Source organism: Otolemur garnettii, unplaced genomic scaffold (genome assembly GCF_000181295.1).
Source record: "Otolemur garnettii isolate 467f Iridium unplaced genomic scaffold, OtoGar3 scaffold00233, whole genome shotgun sequence".
NCBI lineage: Eukaryota > Metazoa > Chordata > Mammalia > Primates > Galagidae > Otolemur > Otolemur garnettii.
In genome coordinates this window covers 69,908-82,352 of record NW_003852628.1, presented here as the reverse complement: position 1 = coordinate 82,352, position 12,445 = coordinate 69,908, and the positions used below count along the sequence as shown (strand labels likewise).

Sequence of the window (12,445 nt, the reverse complement as noted above, 5' to 3'; positions counted from 1 at the left end):
AAAAAAAAAAAAAATTTTAAGTCTTGCAACGTTCTTAGTCCAGTTACTGGTGCGTATCACCAGGTTGTGCCTGGACTGTTGAGGCTGGTTGGAATTTAGGTTGGGCTGAGCTGGCCTCGGCCCTCAATTTGCCTCTTCTTGTCTGTGCTTCAGCCCTTGTCAGCATCTTTTTCTTCCTTGAATGTGCCTGCTCTCACTTGGCGGCCTTTGTAGGCATGAAGCCTTCAGAGGATGGCTTATATGCTGCTTCCTTGGAGAAGCTTCTGGACCAGAAACAGCAGGTCTTGATCTTTTTTTTTTTTTAGAGGCAGAGTCTCACTTTGTTGCCCTCAGTAGGGTGCTGTGGCGTCACAGCTCATAGCAACCTCCAGCTCTTGGGCTTAGCTAATTCTGTTGCCTCAGCCTCCTGAGCAGCTGGGACTACAGGCGCCTGTCACAACGCCCGGCTATTTTTTTGTTGCAGTTTGGCCTGCACCGGGTTCGAACCCAATACCCTGAGGATATGGGGCCGGCGCCCTACTTATTGAGCCACAGGTGCCGCCCAAGCAGGTCTTGATCTTTAAAACAGAGATAGTAACTGTACCTCTTTTAGAAAGCTGTGGTGAGGATTAAAGAAAGTGGTACCTGGCTTGGTGCCTGTAGCTCAGCAGCTAGGGTGCCAGCCACACACACCAGAGCTGGCGGGTTTGAACCCGGCCCGGGCCTGCCAAACAACAGTGACAACTACAACCAAAAAATAGCTGGGCTTTGTGGTGGGCGCCTGTAGTCCCAGCTACTTGGAAGGCTAAGGCAAGAGAATTGCTTAAGCCCAAGAATTTCAGGTTGCTGTAAACTGCGATGCCACAGCACTCTACTCAGGGCGACAGCTAGAGACTCTGTCTTTAAAAAAAAAAGAAAGGTACCTTTTTGGCCCATGTTGTGGTGGGATCATAGCTCACTGCAGCCTCAAACTCCTGGCCTCAAGCCATCCTCTTGCTTCAGCCTCCCAAATAGGTAGGACTACAGGTGTGTACCACCACACCCAGGTATGTTTTATATTATTTATAAGAGTCAAAAGTGTCACTGTGTTGCCAAGGCTGGTATTGAACTCCTGGCCTCAAGCAAAACTCCTGCCTTCCAAAGCATCAGAAAGCATCAGAAAGCATCAGTAGATGTAAACCTCCGTGCCTGGCCAAGAGAGTGGTTGTTACGAAGCACTTACAACTTATGTTGAGCACTCAGTAAGGGCCCAAGAAATGAGAGTTTCTGTAAACTAGGGACAGTAAATCTAGTCAGGGAAAGACTCTCCCTTGGGGCTTTACACTTTCAATGCTTGGGAGAGCCTAATGTGGCTAAAGCCCCTCCTAGCCAGATATCCTGGGCAGAGGAGGCTCAGCTCTTTGCTTTTTATTTTTATTTTTTTAAGAGACAGAGTCTCACTTTATCACCCTTGGTAGAGCGCTGTGGCATCACAGCTCACAGCAACCTCCAACTCCTGGGCTTAGGCGGTTCTCCTGCCTCAGCCTCCCCAGTAGCTGGGACCACAGGCACTCACCACAATGCTCAGCCATTTTTTTGTTGCAGATTGGCCGGGCGGGATTCGAACCCACCACCCTTGGTATATGGGGCCAGTGCCCCTCCCACTGAGCCACAGGCACTGCCCTCTTTGGTTTTTTTGAGGGTGAGTGCCTCAGAGGCCAGGAGAGAGTAGGATTGAGTGGCCTTCACTGTCCTAGATAGAGAAGTCTCAGGGTTAACTGGCACCAGCCACAAGCCTTCCAGTCTCTGGATCTGACCTTTCCTTCAGCCTCTCCAGGCAGTGCTATTCAGGCTGTTAGGCTGTACACACTGGCATGGCTGTTCAGGATCTCTGTAGCTTTGGACAAGTCGCTTAACTTCTCTGCACCTCAGATACCACCTGTCTCTGATGGATGTGTGATGTCATGTCTGCCTTACCTGGATGCTGTACAGGTTCAATGAGCACAGGCATAAAGAGCTTTGAGCAGCACCTAGGCTTGTGGTTATTCTTGTTGTTTACTGCCTGGCTGTGCTGGTCTTCAGGGTTCCAGGATGCTAGCCTCTGTTCTCTTGCCTCAGAGCCTTTGTTGCTCCCTGGGACTGAAATGTTCTAACCAGAAGCCTTTTCCTTCTCACCCTGGCCTGTCCAGCAGGCCTTGGCTCAACCCCTCCTTCTCCAGGACTCTTTTCCAGAGGTTCCATCTGATCCTAGCTAGGGAAATGTTCCTTCGAGAGCCACTGGAGCTGCTTTACCCGCCTCCCCACAGTCCCGTGAGGCAGATATTATGTCCATGAGGGAACACAGTTCAGGGAGACTGGCTCCTATCCAACACTGCATGGCTGGAAAAGGACAGAACCAGGATTGGAACGCCAGCAGTTTAGTTCTAGAGCTCCTCATCCTGCCTGCCCTGTGGTTAACCACTATACCATCTGCTGAGATCACCCTCTTGGTTGTAAGGTGTGTGTTCAGCGTTTGTCTTCAGACTTCTCAGTTTGTATTTATGAAGCGTTCATTATATGCCAGGCAGTGGGTTAAGTGATCTGTACACATCAGCTCAGTTTGGTCGTGAGATAAGTACTCATATCACTCTTTGTGAACACAGTAGGGAGTTTGAGCTACACAGTCCGGAGGTGGTGTCTGCTTGGAGTCGTTGCCTTCAACCACAGTGCCTTAGGGATTGGCCCCACAGGGGCCACCCTGGGACCTGGTGGGCAGATTAGACCATCCAGAGCAGGCAGATGGTGCTTTCCTATGTGGTGGGAGAGGATGTGGCTGGAAGACTTTGTGTGATCTGTGCTATCTCTGCCATTATAAATCACAGACCACCAGAACAATCCCTACTCCCTACCAAAAACCAAAAAAAATGGGTGGGGTCATATCCTTCCTCTGCCGGCATTTGACCCCTTTCTCCCAGAATGGAGCATTTCCTCAGGACCAGGCTGAGCCCTGTGCTTATTCAGTCATTGCAGTAACCCTGGGTGTAGGGACTGCAGTCATCTCCGCAGACCCAGGAAAGGGAGGAAGGCACTGGTCAGGCCCAGTTCCCATATAGGGAGCCCACCTGGGTGCCTGCTGTTAGTTCCTGCCTTCAGAGGCAGATAGCCCTCTGCTGACCCGTGCTGCCCACACTGGCTCCCGACGCCTTCTCTCAGTGCTGTGCTGCTGCTTCAGCCTTCAGTCCTGCTCAGTTGGTGTATTGCCACATCATCTCCCCTGGCTTCGTTTCCCTCTCTGGAGTGTCTCCTGGGGCTGAGGTTTAGTTTTAGAATCCAGTTTAAGGTGCAGTCAACTCTCTCCTATTCTTTTTCCCACTTTCTTCCAAAGGACCAGTCATATACCTTTTACCCACTTCCTAACCTTCCTAGAGTTTTCCTCCCGTCTACCAATTATTATTATTATTTTTTGAGATAGAGTCTTGCTCTGTTGCCCTAGCTAGAGTGCAGTGATGTTTTCACAACTCTCTGCAACCTCGAACTCCTTGGGCTCAACCAATTCTCTGGCCTCAGCTTTCCGAGTAGCTGGTATTACAGGCATACACTGTGATACATGGCTAATTGTTCTATTTTTTATACAGATAAGGTCTCACTTTTGCCTAGGCTGCTCTTCAACTCCTGGCCCCAAGTATTTCTCCTGTCTTAGCCTCTCAAATTTCTTGAACTGCAGATGCGAGCCACCATGCCTGGCCCCTTCTACCAATTTTTGAGCATAAAATATGTCCCAGGTCTGTGTGCATTGTCTTAGGAACTTTTCACACAGCTTTCTGCAGCCTTTTATAGATGAGGAAATTCAGAGAGACAAAGTGTTTTGTAGAGAGCCACACAGGGAACTAAGATACTGGAACCCAGGTCAGTTTGACTCTAGAGCCAGTGAATTTAACCACTCATTCATATGTGCGTTCACTATGTGAGCTGACCTGGATGCTTTCCCTACCCTCCTAGAACTTCAGGGGGAAGTGGGAGACAGACACAAGATGAAGGAATGTTCTAGATGGATGTAAGGATCCAGCTGTGCTGAGTGTTCAGAAGGGAGAAGCACAGCAGCTTCTTTTTTGCAAGGGGAGATGTTGTCAGCCCTAAACCTGATTTCCTTACACCCACAAACACAGATAAATGCACACACATGACAGGCCACCACATTGGAACCTTGGGCAGCTTGTTCACTACAGTTGAAGGAAGGGAGAGGGGACTCACTTCAGCACCCACATATGAAATCTAACTGGTGGCAAACCTTACCCTTCTTTAGCTTCTGTTGGAAGTAAAACCACAGTTACTTATCTAAGAAAAATCCAGGGTGTGTTGGGAAGAAAAGACACAAATGTGTGAAAACCAGGCAAGCAATGGCAGTTGGGGTAGGGAGCATGGGTTTTGGGGTCTGAATCTCAGCCCTGTCCAGGTTTGAAGGCCAGTTCTGACATAATTTGTACGTGGGTGTGGGTGTAGCCTGGTGCAGGTTATTTTACCACCTCCCCAAGCCCTGGCTTCCTCCTCTGCTCAAGGACAGTAGCAATAGTCAGTGAGGCTGTGCGTGCAGAACTCAGCCAGGTGCACAGTGAGTGCTTTGTAAAGGGGCGCTGGCTACCCTAACCTCACGGGGTGAGGACAGAGATGGGTGGTGGAGATGATCATAGCCAACTCTGCTGGTACAATGCTTGAGCTAGTCTGACCCAATTCTAAATGCCCCACATCCTGTTGAGCATTTAGGCTTCTCTCAGGTCTCCTGGGCTTTTCTAGCCATTGAGGCAGTGTCCTCGTCTCATAGGATTCCTCCAGCACTCTGAACTCCTTGTCCCATTCCTCACTCCCTCTCTGTTGCATGTTCTGTTACCCTTGCCTAGAATGCTGTTTCCCCAACTCTGCTGATCCCTCACGTCTCAATTCTAATATCACTTCCCCAAAAAAGCCTTTCCCCCTTTCCCCGCTATTACAGGATGACATGAATCACTTTCATTGTTTCTTGTTCAGCATCAGTGTTCCCTGCCAGGCAGCAAGGACAGAGGTCTTAGGTTCTCAGAACCCAGCGCAGGGCTTGGAACAAGGCAGGTGCTCAAATATTTGTTGAGTGAGTTAGTCTAGGCTTGCAGGGGGAGCTGGGACAGGGCTAGAGAAAGCACTGAAGGGTGTGCAGCAGTTTGCCAGGTGTTGGGGGAAGAGGCTTTCTTTTTTTTTTTTTTTGTTGAGACAGAGCCTTAAGCTGTCACCCTGGGTAAAGTACTGTGGCATCACAGCTCACAGCAACCTCCAACTCCTAGGCTCAAGCGATTCTTCTGCCTTTGCCTCCCAAGTAGCTGGGATTATAGGTGCCTACCTTAACGCCTGGCTGGTTTTTGGTTGCAGCCGTCATTGTTGTTTGGCGGGTCTGGGCTGGATTTGAACCTGCCAACTTAGGTGTATGTGGCTAGTGCCTTAGCTGCTTGAGCTACAGGCATTGAGCGCCAGGCGGGTGGGGGGTGGGGGGAGACTTTCTACTCAGGTTAGGTCAAGGCTACCTAACCTCACGGGGTGAGGCCAGAGATGGGTGGTAGAGATGATCATGGCCAACTCTGCTGAACATTTTATATGCATGCTCTTGCTAACTTAATATATTTATAACTTTACAATATTTCCATGAGATACGCTCTGTTTTATAGACCAGGAAGAGAACATACTGGGGAGGCGCCTGTGGCTCAAAGGAGTAGAGTGCTGGTCCCATATGCTGGAGGTGGCGGGTTCAAACCCAGCCCTGGATAAAAAAAAAAAAAGAACACATGAAGAAGGGAAGTCACTTTGCCATGTGCCCCAGTAAGGAATTTGAACTCAGGCATTCTGACTTTTGAGAGCTTAAAGACTTAGCTTTATTCTGGGTAACCTCCCTGGTATGTAGTATAGGGCTTGGCAAGGGCCCACCTGGCTGCCTAGAGGCCACTGGGCGGTGGGAGAGGGTGTGCCCGGGATGGAGGGGGTGGAGAGAGAGAGAGAGAAAGATAGATAAAAGGGCCTTGAATGTCAGGATGGAGAGTTTGGGCTAATGTAATAATAATAATAATAGTTCTCCAGCTGCCTGCCACTTTCTTGAATCATTTCGTCTTACAACAGCCTGGGAATAGTTGTTATTGTTTTCATCCCAATTTTTCAGATGAGAAAACTGAAATACAGAAATTTAGTAATTAGGGCTATGCCTGTAGCTCAGTGGGTAGGGCGCCGACCACATATACCGAGAATGGTGGGTTTGAACCCGGCCTGGGCCAACTAAAACAATGACAACAACTAAAAAATAGTTGGGGCTCGGTACCTGTAGCACAGTGGTTACAGCGCCAGCCAAGTACAGCCACATACACTGATGGTGGCAGGTTTGAACCCGACCTGGGCCAGCTAAACAACAATGACAACTGCAACAAAAGATAGCGGGGCATTATGGTGGGCGCCTATAGTCCTGGCTACTTGGGAGGCTGAGGCAAGAGAATCGCTTAACCCTAGAGTTTGAGGTTGCTCCGGCACTCTACCAAGGGCGACATAGTGAGACTCTGTCAGGAAAAAAGGGGTGGTGCTTGTGGCTCAAGAAGTACAGCACTGTCCCCATATATTCCATATATTTGGCGTGGCAGGTTCAAGCCTGGCCCTAGCCAAAACTGCAAAAAAAAAGGAAATTTAGTAGTTAGCCGAAGTTGTCACAATGGGAAAACGTGGAGCTGGTGTTCAGACCCTGTGAATCAGGCCCCAGAGGCTTAAGCACCATGTTGTCCTGCCTGTTGCCAGGATTGAGCCACCAGGAACCTCAGTCTATTCCTGACATGGCTATCTCCTCTGCCCTCTCTCCCCAGTATCCCCACAGGCAGCAACAGCAGCAGTTCTCATCTCTGGATGACAAGCCACAGTTCCCAGGGGCCTCAGCAGAGTTTATAGACAAGCTTGAATTCATCCAGCCCAATGTCATCTCTGGAATCCCCATCTACCGCGTCATGGACCGGCAGGGTCAGATCATCAACTCCAGCGAGGATCCCCATGTGAGAGGCTGCCTCCCCCCTTTCCCGTGCCCCTCGTGCCCAGGCCTCTGGCCTGTCTCCTCTCTGGTCCCAACTGCCCCACATCTGTCTATGCCTCCATCTGTAGCTACCCCAAGAGAAGGTCCTGAAGTTGTACAAGAGCATGACGCTTCTCAACACCATGGACCGCATCCTGTATGAGTCTCAGCGGCAGGTGTGTGGGGACAGGCTTGGGGAGGGATGTTGAGGATTACCTCAGGTCCCCTACCTGTGATTGGGCCAAAGAACAGCTCCCGAGGAGGAGATATCCTTCTCTGGGGATCCTGAGAATTCTTGGGGTTCACTTGGGGCTGCGGAGGATGAGTGTGGGAGGGGTCCTGCCCAAGGGCAGAAGGATGGGCCTGATCACTGCAGATATCTCCTGTGTACCCCATTGGCGGCTTACCTGTGCTGGGAGAAGGCAGGGAGGAGGCCTCATCTCCCTTCTTAGGAGCTCATGGTCCTGAGAAACAGGGTGGACCTGCAGTACTTCCTGTAGTGCCCCAGAGACACCCTAGGCCCACATCAAATGTGTTGCGATCTTCAGAAGTCTTAGTGCCAGGGACAAAGATCCAGTCAAACCAATGTCAATAAAGGAAGAATTTACTGACTCAAATAACTGCACATCCAGGAGCTTGTTTTCAGACATAGTTAGATCCAGGGGCTGTAGTTATCAGAAGGTATCAGACCTTTTTTCTCCTTTATCTTTTCTATTCTCTTCTGCCTTGGCTTTCTTCCTTTGCAAGTGGCAGTGGTCTCTAGCAGCTCCTGGCTTGTGCAGAGGTGGCAAAGAGAAAGGGTTCAGGCTGTAGGCGGTGCTGAAGCAAGTCTGTAAGGTCAAAGTCCTAGTTGTGCTTATTTCCTGCTCTGTGGCCCTGAGAAAGTTACTTAACCTCTCAGTGCTTCAGTTTTCTTGTCTGCACTTACCTCTTAAGGCTGCCATGAAGATGATAGTGGCATATATGATGACCTTGGGAACAGTAAACTGGCCTTTAGCCGGCAGTCAGTAAATATTAGCTTTTTAAAAAAATTTTTTTGAGATAGAGTCTCACTCTATTGCCCTGGGTAGAATGTCCTGGAGTCATAGCTTACAGTAACCTCAAACTCTTGGGCTCAAGCCATCTTCTTGCCTCGGCTTCCTGAGTAGCTGGGACTATAGGTGTCTGCCACAATGGCTGGCTAGTTTTTCTATTTTTAGTAGAGATGAGGTCTTTCTTTCTTTCTTTCTTTTTTAAGAGACAGAGTCTCATTTTATTGCCGTTGGTAGAGTCCTGTGGCATCACAGCTCACAGCAACCTCAAACTTGCCTCAGCCTCCCAAGCAACTGGGACTATAGGTGCCTGCCACAATGCCCAGCTATTTTTGTTGTTATTGTTTTGGTTTGGCTGGGGTTCGAACCTGCCACCCTCACTACATGAGGCCGAGGCCCTACTGATTGAGCCACAGGCACAGCCCATGATATCTTACTCTTGCTCAGGCTGGTCTCAAACTCCTAAGCTCAGATGATCCACCTGCTTTGGCCTCCCAGAGTGCTAGGATTACAGGTGTGAGCCACTGCGCTGGGCTGATATTAACTATTGTTATTATTTTTTATTATTATTATTTTTTGAGATAGAGTCTCACTATATCACTATAGGTAGAGTTCCCTGGCGACACAGCTTCCAGCCTCAAACCTTTGGGCTTGGCTTGGCGCTTGTAGCTCAGAAGTTAGGGCACCAGCCATATGCACTGGAGCTGGTAGGTTTGAACCCAGCCCAGACCTGTCAAACAATAATGACACTACAACCCAAAAAATAAAAAATAGCTGGGTGTTATGGCGGGCACCTGTAGCCCCAGCTACTTGGGAGGCTGAGGCAAGAGAATCGCTTAAACCCAAGAGTTTGAGGTTGCTGTGAGCTATGATGCCACAGCACTCTACTGAGGGCAACATACTGAGACGCTATTGCAAAAAACAAAACAAAACAAACCCCCCAAAAACCTTGGGCTTAAGCGATTCTCTTGCCTCATCCTCTCAAGTAGCTGGTACTACAGGTGCCCACGACAGTGCTGGGCTATTTTTTTGTTGTAGTTGTCATTGTTGTTTAGTAGGCCTAGGCCGGGTTTGAACCTACCAGCCCCAGTGTATGTCGCTGGTGCCCTAGCTGCTGAGCTATGGGTGCTGAGCCTGATATTAGTTATTATTACTTGTGATGACCTTACCAACCTTGCAATTATTATCATTTCCATTTCACATTGAAAAGAGAATGGTCCCTAATATTCTAGCATTGGTCAAGGTTTGGTCATAGACTCTGTCCTGAGCTGATCACTGTGACTAGCTAGACTGCAGCCATGTGCTCAGCCCCAGGAATCACTAGCGTAGAGGAGTAGACCCCATCCCTCCTAGGCTGCAGAAATGGAGAGCAGGAGCAGGGGGATCCTATCAGATAAGGGGGAAGCTTTTTGGGTGGGAAAGCCCTCAGATGTCTGCCATGCCTGCTCTCAGTCAGAAGAGGGCTGGCCTTGGGAGCCTGCATTTGTGTAAAGTCCCGAGATGATCCTGCTGTGGACACTGAGCAGATTTGGGTGGGCAGGTGACTCTCAGGAACCCTATATATAGTTTCTGCAAGTTAGGATATTATCTCCACCCTGCCCACAAATCTTGCTAGGATCCCATTGTCCAAAGGATCCGGTCTGGTCTTTCGTGACCACTCTGTCTCCCTCTTCCACTGTGGCGTGGTATTCTCTGCTCCCCTCTCCAGAGCCTTAGTGCCAGGCCATGCCACTCCTGCATGCGAAGGCTCCTTCCTATGCCTGCATGGGCTGCACAGACAGGGAGCTTTGGAATCTGATGGACTTGGCTTCAGTTGCAGCTATGACTTTGGGCAGGCAGTTTTCCTTGTCTTTGTCTTAGTGTCCTCACTGTATTAAAATATAGGGCTAAAAGCAAGAGTGACACCTTGTCTCTACAAAAAATAGAAAACTAGCTGGGCATTGTAGCAGGTCCTAGCTACTTGGGAGGCTGAGGCAGGAGGATTGCTTGAGCCCAAGAGTTTGAGGTTGCTGTGAGCTATAATGCCCTACCCAGGGTAACAGTGAGACTCTGTCTCAAAAAAAAAAAAAAAAGGCAGGCAGCACCTGTGGCTCAGTGAGTAGGGCACTGGCTCCATATACCGAGGGTGGTGGGTTCAAACCTGACCCTGGCCCAACTGCAACAAAATAGCTGGGCATTGTGGCATGTGCCTGTAGTCCCAGCTACTCTTGGAGGCTGAGGCAAGAGAATCACTTAAGCTCAAGAGCTGGAGTTTGCTGTGAGCTGTGATGCCATGGCACTCTACTGAGGGTGACAAAGTGAGACTCTGTCTCTAAAAAAAAAAAAGAAGGTTAATACTAGAACCCAACCTGTATAATAGGGGTAGAGTTTCTCTGAGACCCAGCATGTAAAGTTACTTGCCTATTGAGTGACATCAAAAGCTCTCGATAAGATCAGTTCATCCATCATGGCTCAAACCGTATTTGTTAAGATTATTTAGCTGTTAAGTTAGCTGGGCATTGTGGTGGATTCCGATTCCAAAGCCCCCCTGTCTGTGCAGCCTATAGTCCCAGCTACTAGGGAGGCTGAGGCAAGAGAATCGCTTGAGCCCAAGAGTTTGAGGTTGCTGTAAGCTATGACGCCATGGCACTCTACTGAGGGTGACAAAGTAAAACTCTGTCTCAATTAAAAAAAAAAAAAAAAAGCTCTGCGCCTGTAGCACAGTGGTTATGGTGCCAACCACATGCATAGAGGGTGGTGGCTTTGAACCTTGCCCAGGTCAGCTAAATAACAATGACAACTGCAATAAAAAAATAGCCGGGCATTGTGGCAGTTGCCTGTAGTCCTAGCTACTTGGACTTGGGAGGCTGAGGCAAAAGAATTGCTTAAGCCCAAGAGTGTGAAGTCTGCTGAGAGTGACATAGTGAGACTCTGTCTCAAAAATAAAAAAAGATGATTTAGTGTTAAGTAACAGATCTTCTTCCCACTCAAAAAATAATAAAACTGTTACAGATAAAAACAAAGGCAAGAGCTTAAGCAGATTAGTAGTTTTTTCTCTTAGATAAAATAGATCTGGAAACAGGTGGTCTGGGCCTGGTCTGTGGCACCCTGATGTCAGATGTGGTGTCCAAAGCATTGGCTTCTACTTTCTCTGAGGTTCCCTCCTGGTCCAAATGGCTACTGGAGCTCCCTTTATCACATGTTACTCCAGGCAGGAAGTAGAAGGAAAGTGGAAGGTCAGCCATGGTATATCCCATCCGCACTTTTATACAACTTTCCAAATAGTTCCGCCCAATGTCTTTACATTTCGCTGGTCACTCTCAGCTGCAAGGGCGATGAGAAATCTAATCTTAGTCCAGGTAGTTGCAGCATGGAGAGGATGAGAAGCCCATTACCAGGAGGAAGAGGGTAGAATACTGGGTAGGCAACCAGCCTCTGCTGCTAGCCCAAGTCCTATTTCCTTAGGAGGCCAGTCTCAGGCTCTTCCCCACGCTAACCTTAACAGCTCTACCAGGCCCTCTCACCCAGCAACCACCCACTCACTTGGCACTGGAAGGTCAATTAGCTTTTAATTGGCTCCCCACTTAGAAGAAAACACATATTCATCAGTTTCCCCACAGCAATTCAAAACCAGGCCCAATTCAAAACACATGGAGGAGGACACTGCTGAGCCCCAAGGAGAACTGGCCACAGGGTGTCCCTCAGAGTGCTGTCCAGGCTCACTTTGTTTCACTTTGTGCATCTTTCTAGGTGACCTCACTTCTGTCTGGATGCTAGGGATTCCTCAGATCTCCAGCCAGACTGTTGGTCAGAGGCCTAGATGGCTTCTTGCCCTGGATGTTTCACAGCAAACAGCCTGTCTGGACTTGATCTTGGCATCTTCATCCCAGACTTGCTTCTTTTCTTCCCCTAGTCCCTTTCTCAGTGAAGGGCATGATCATCTACCCCAGTGGTTCTCAACCTTCCTAATGCCACAGTCCTTTAATATAGTTCCTGTGGGTCATGACCCACAGGTTGAGAACCGGTAATCTACCCGTTTGCCCACACTGGAAACCTGTGTCTCATCCTTTTCCCCCCACCCCATCACTTTCTCTCTGCATTCCCTCCATCTTGAGGTGTTTCTTTAGAGTCCAGTCAGCTGCTCAGCAGCACCATCCAGGACCCAGACCCCTCCTCTCTGCTTCACTCTTGTTGGCAAGTTGGCTTTTGTCCTGTGCTTGTTGCTTCATGTACACAGGAGGTCTGCTACAGCTCCAGGCTTCATGGCTTAGTGTGAGGTGGGAAGAAGGGGGTTGGGGCAGGGCTGTGGTCCCTTTTATCTAGAAAGCAAAAACAGACTTCCACTGAAATATCTAGCTAAAACTATGTCTCATAGCCACTATGTCCCAATATCTAGCTAAAACTATGTCCCATAACCACTATGTCCCAATATCTAGCTAAA

General features: G+C 49.0%; 1 protein-coding gene across 3 annotated transcripts in view; it reads left to right on the top strand.

Moving 5' to 3' along the window:
- Positions 1-12,445, top strand: part of BCKDHA (branched chain keto acid dehydrogenase E1, alpha polypeptide) — a 35,525-nt gene that overhangs the window by 5,574 nt on the left and 17,506 nt on the right. For all 3 annotated transcript variants that reach the window (XM_023508254.1, XM_012812941.2, XM_003802077.3), the window contains exons 2-3: positions 6,795-6,977; positions 7,084-7,170. In XM_023508254.1, coding sequence (XP_023364022.1) covers positions 6,795-6,977; positions 7,084-7,170 — 270 coding nt within the window. The remainder of the gene's footprint in view (positions 1-6,794; positions 6,978-7,083; positions 7,171-12,445) is intronic.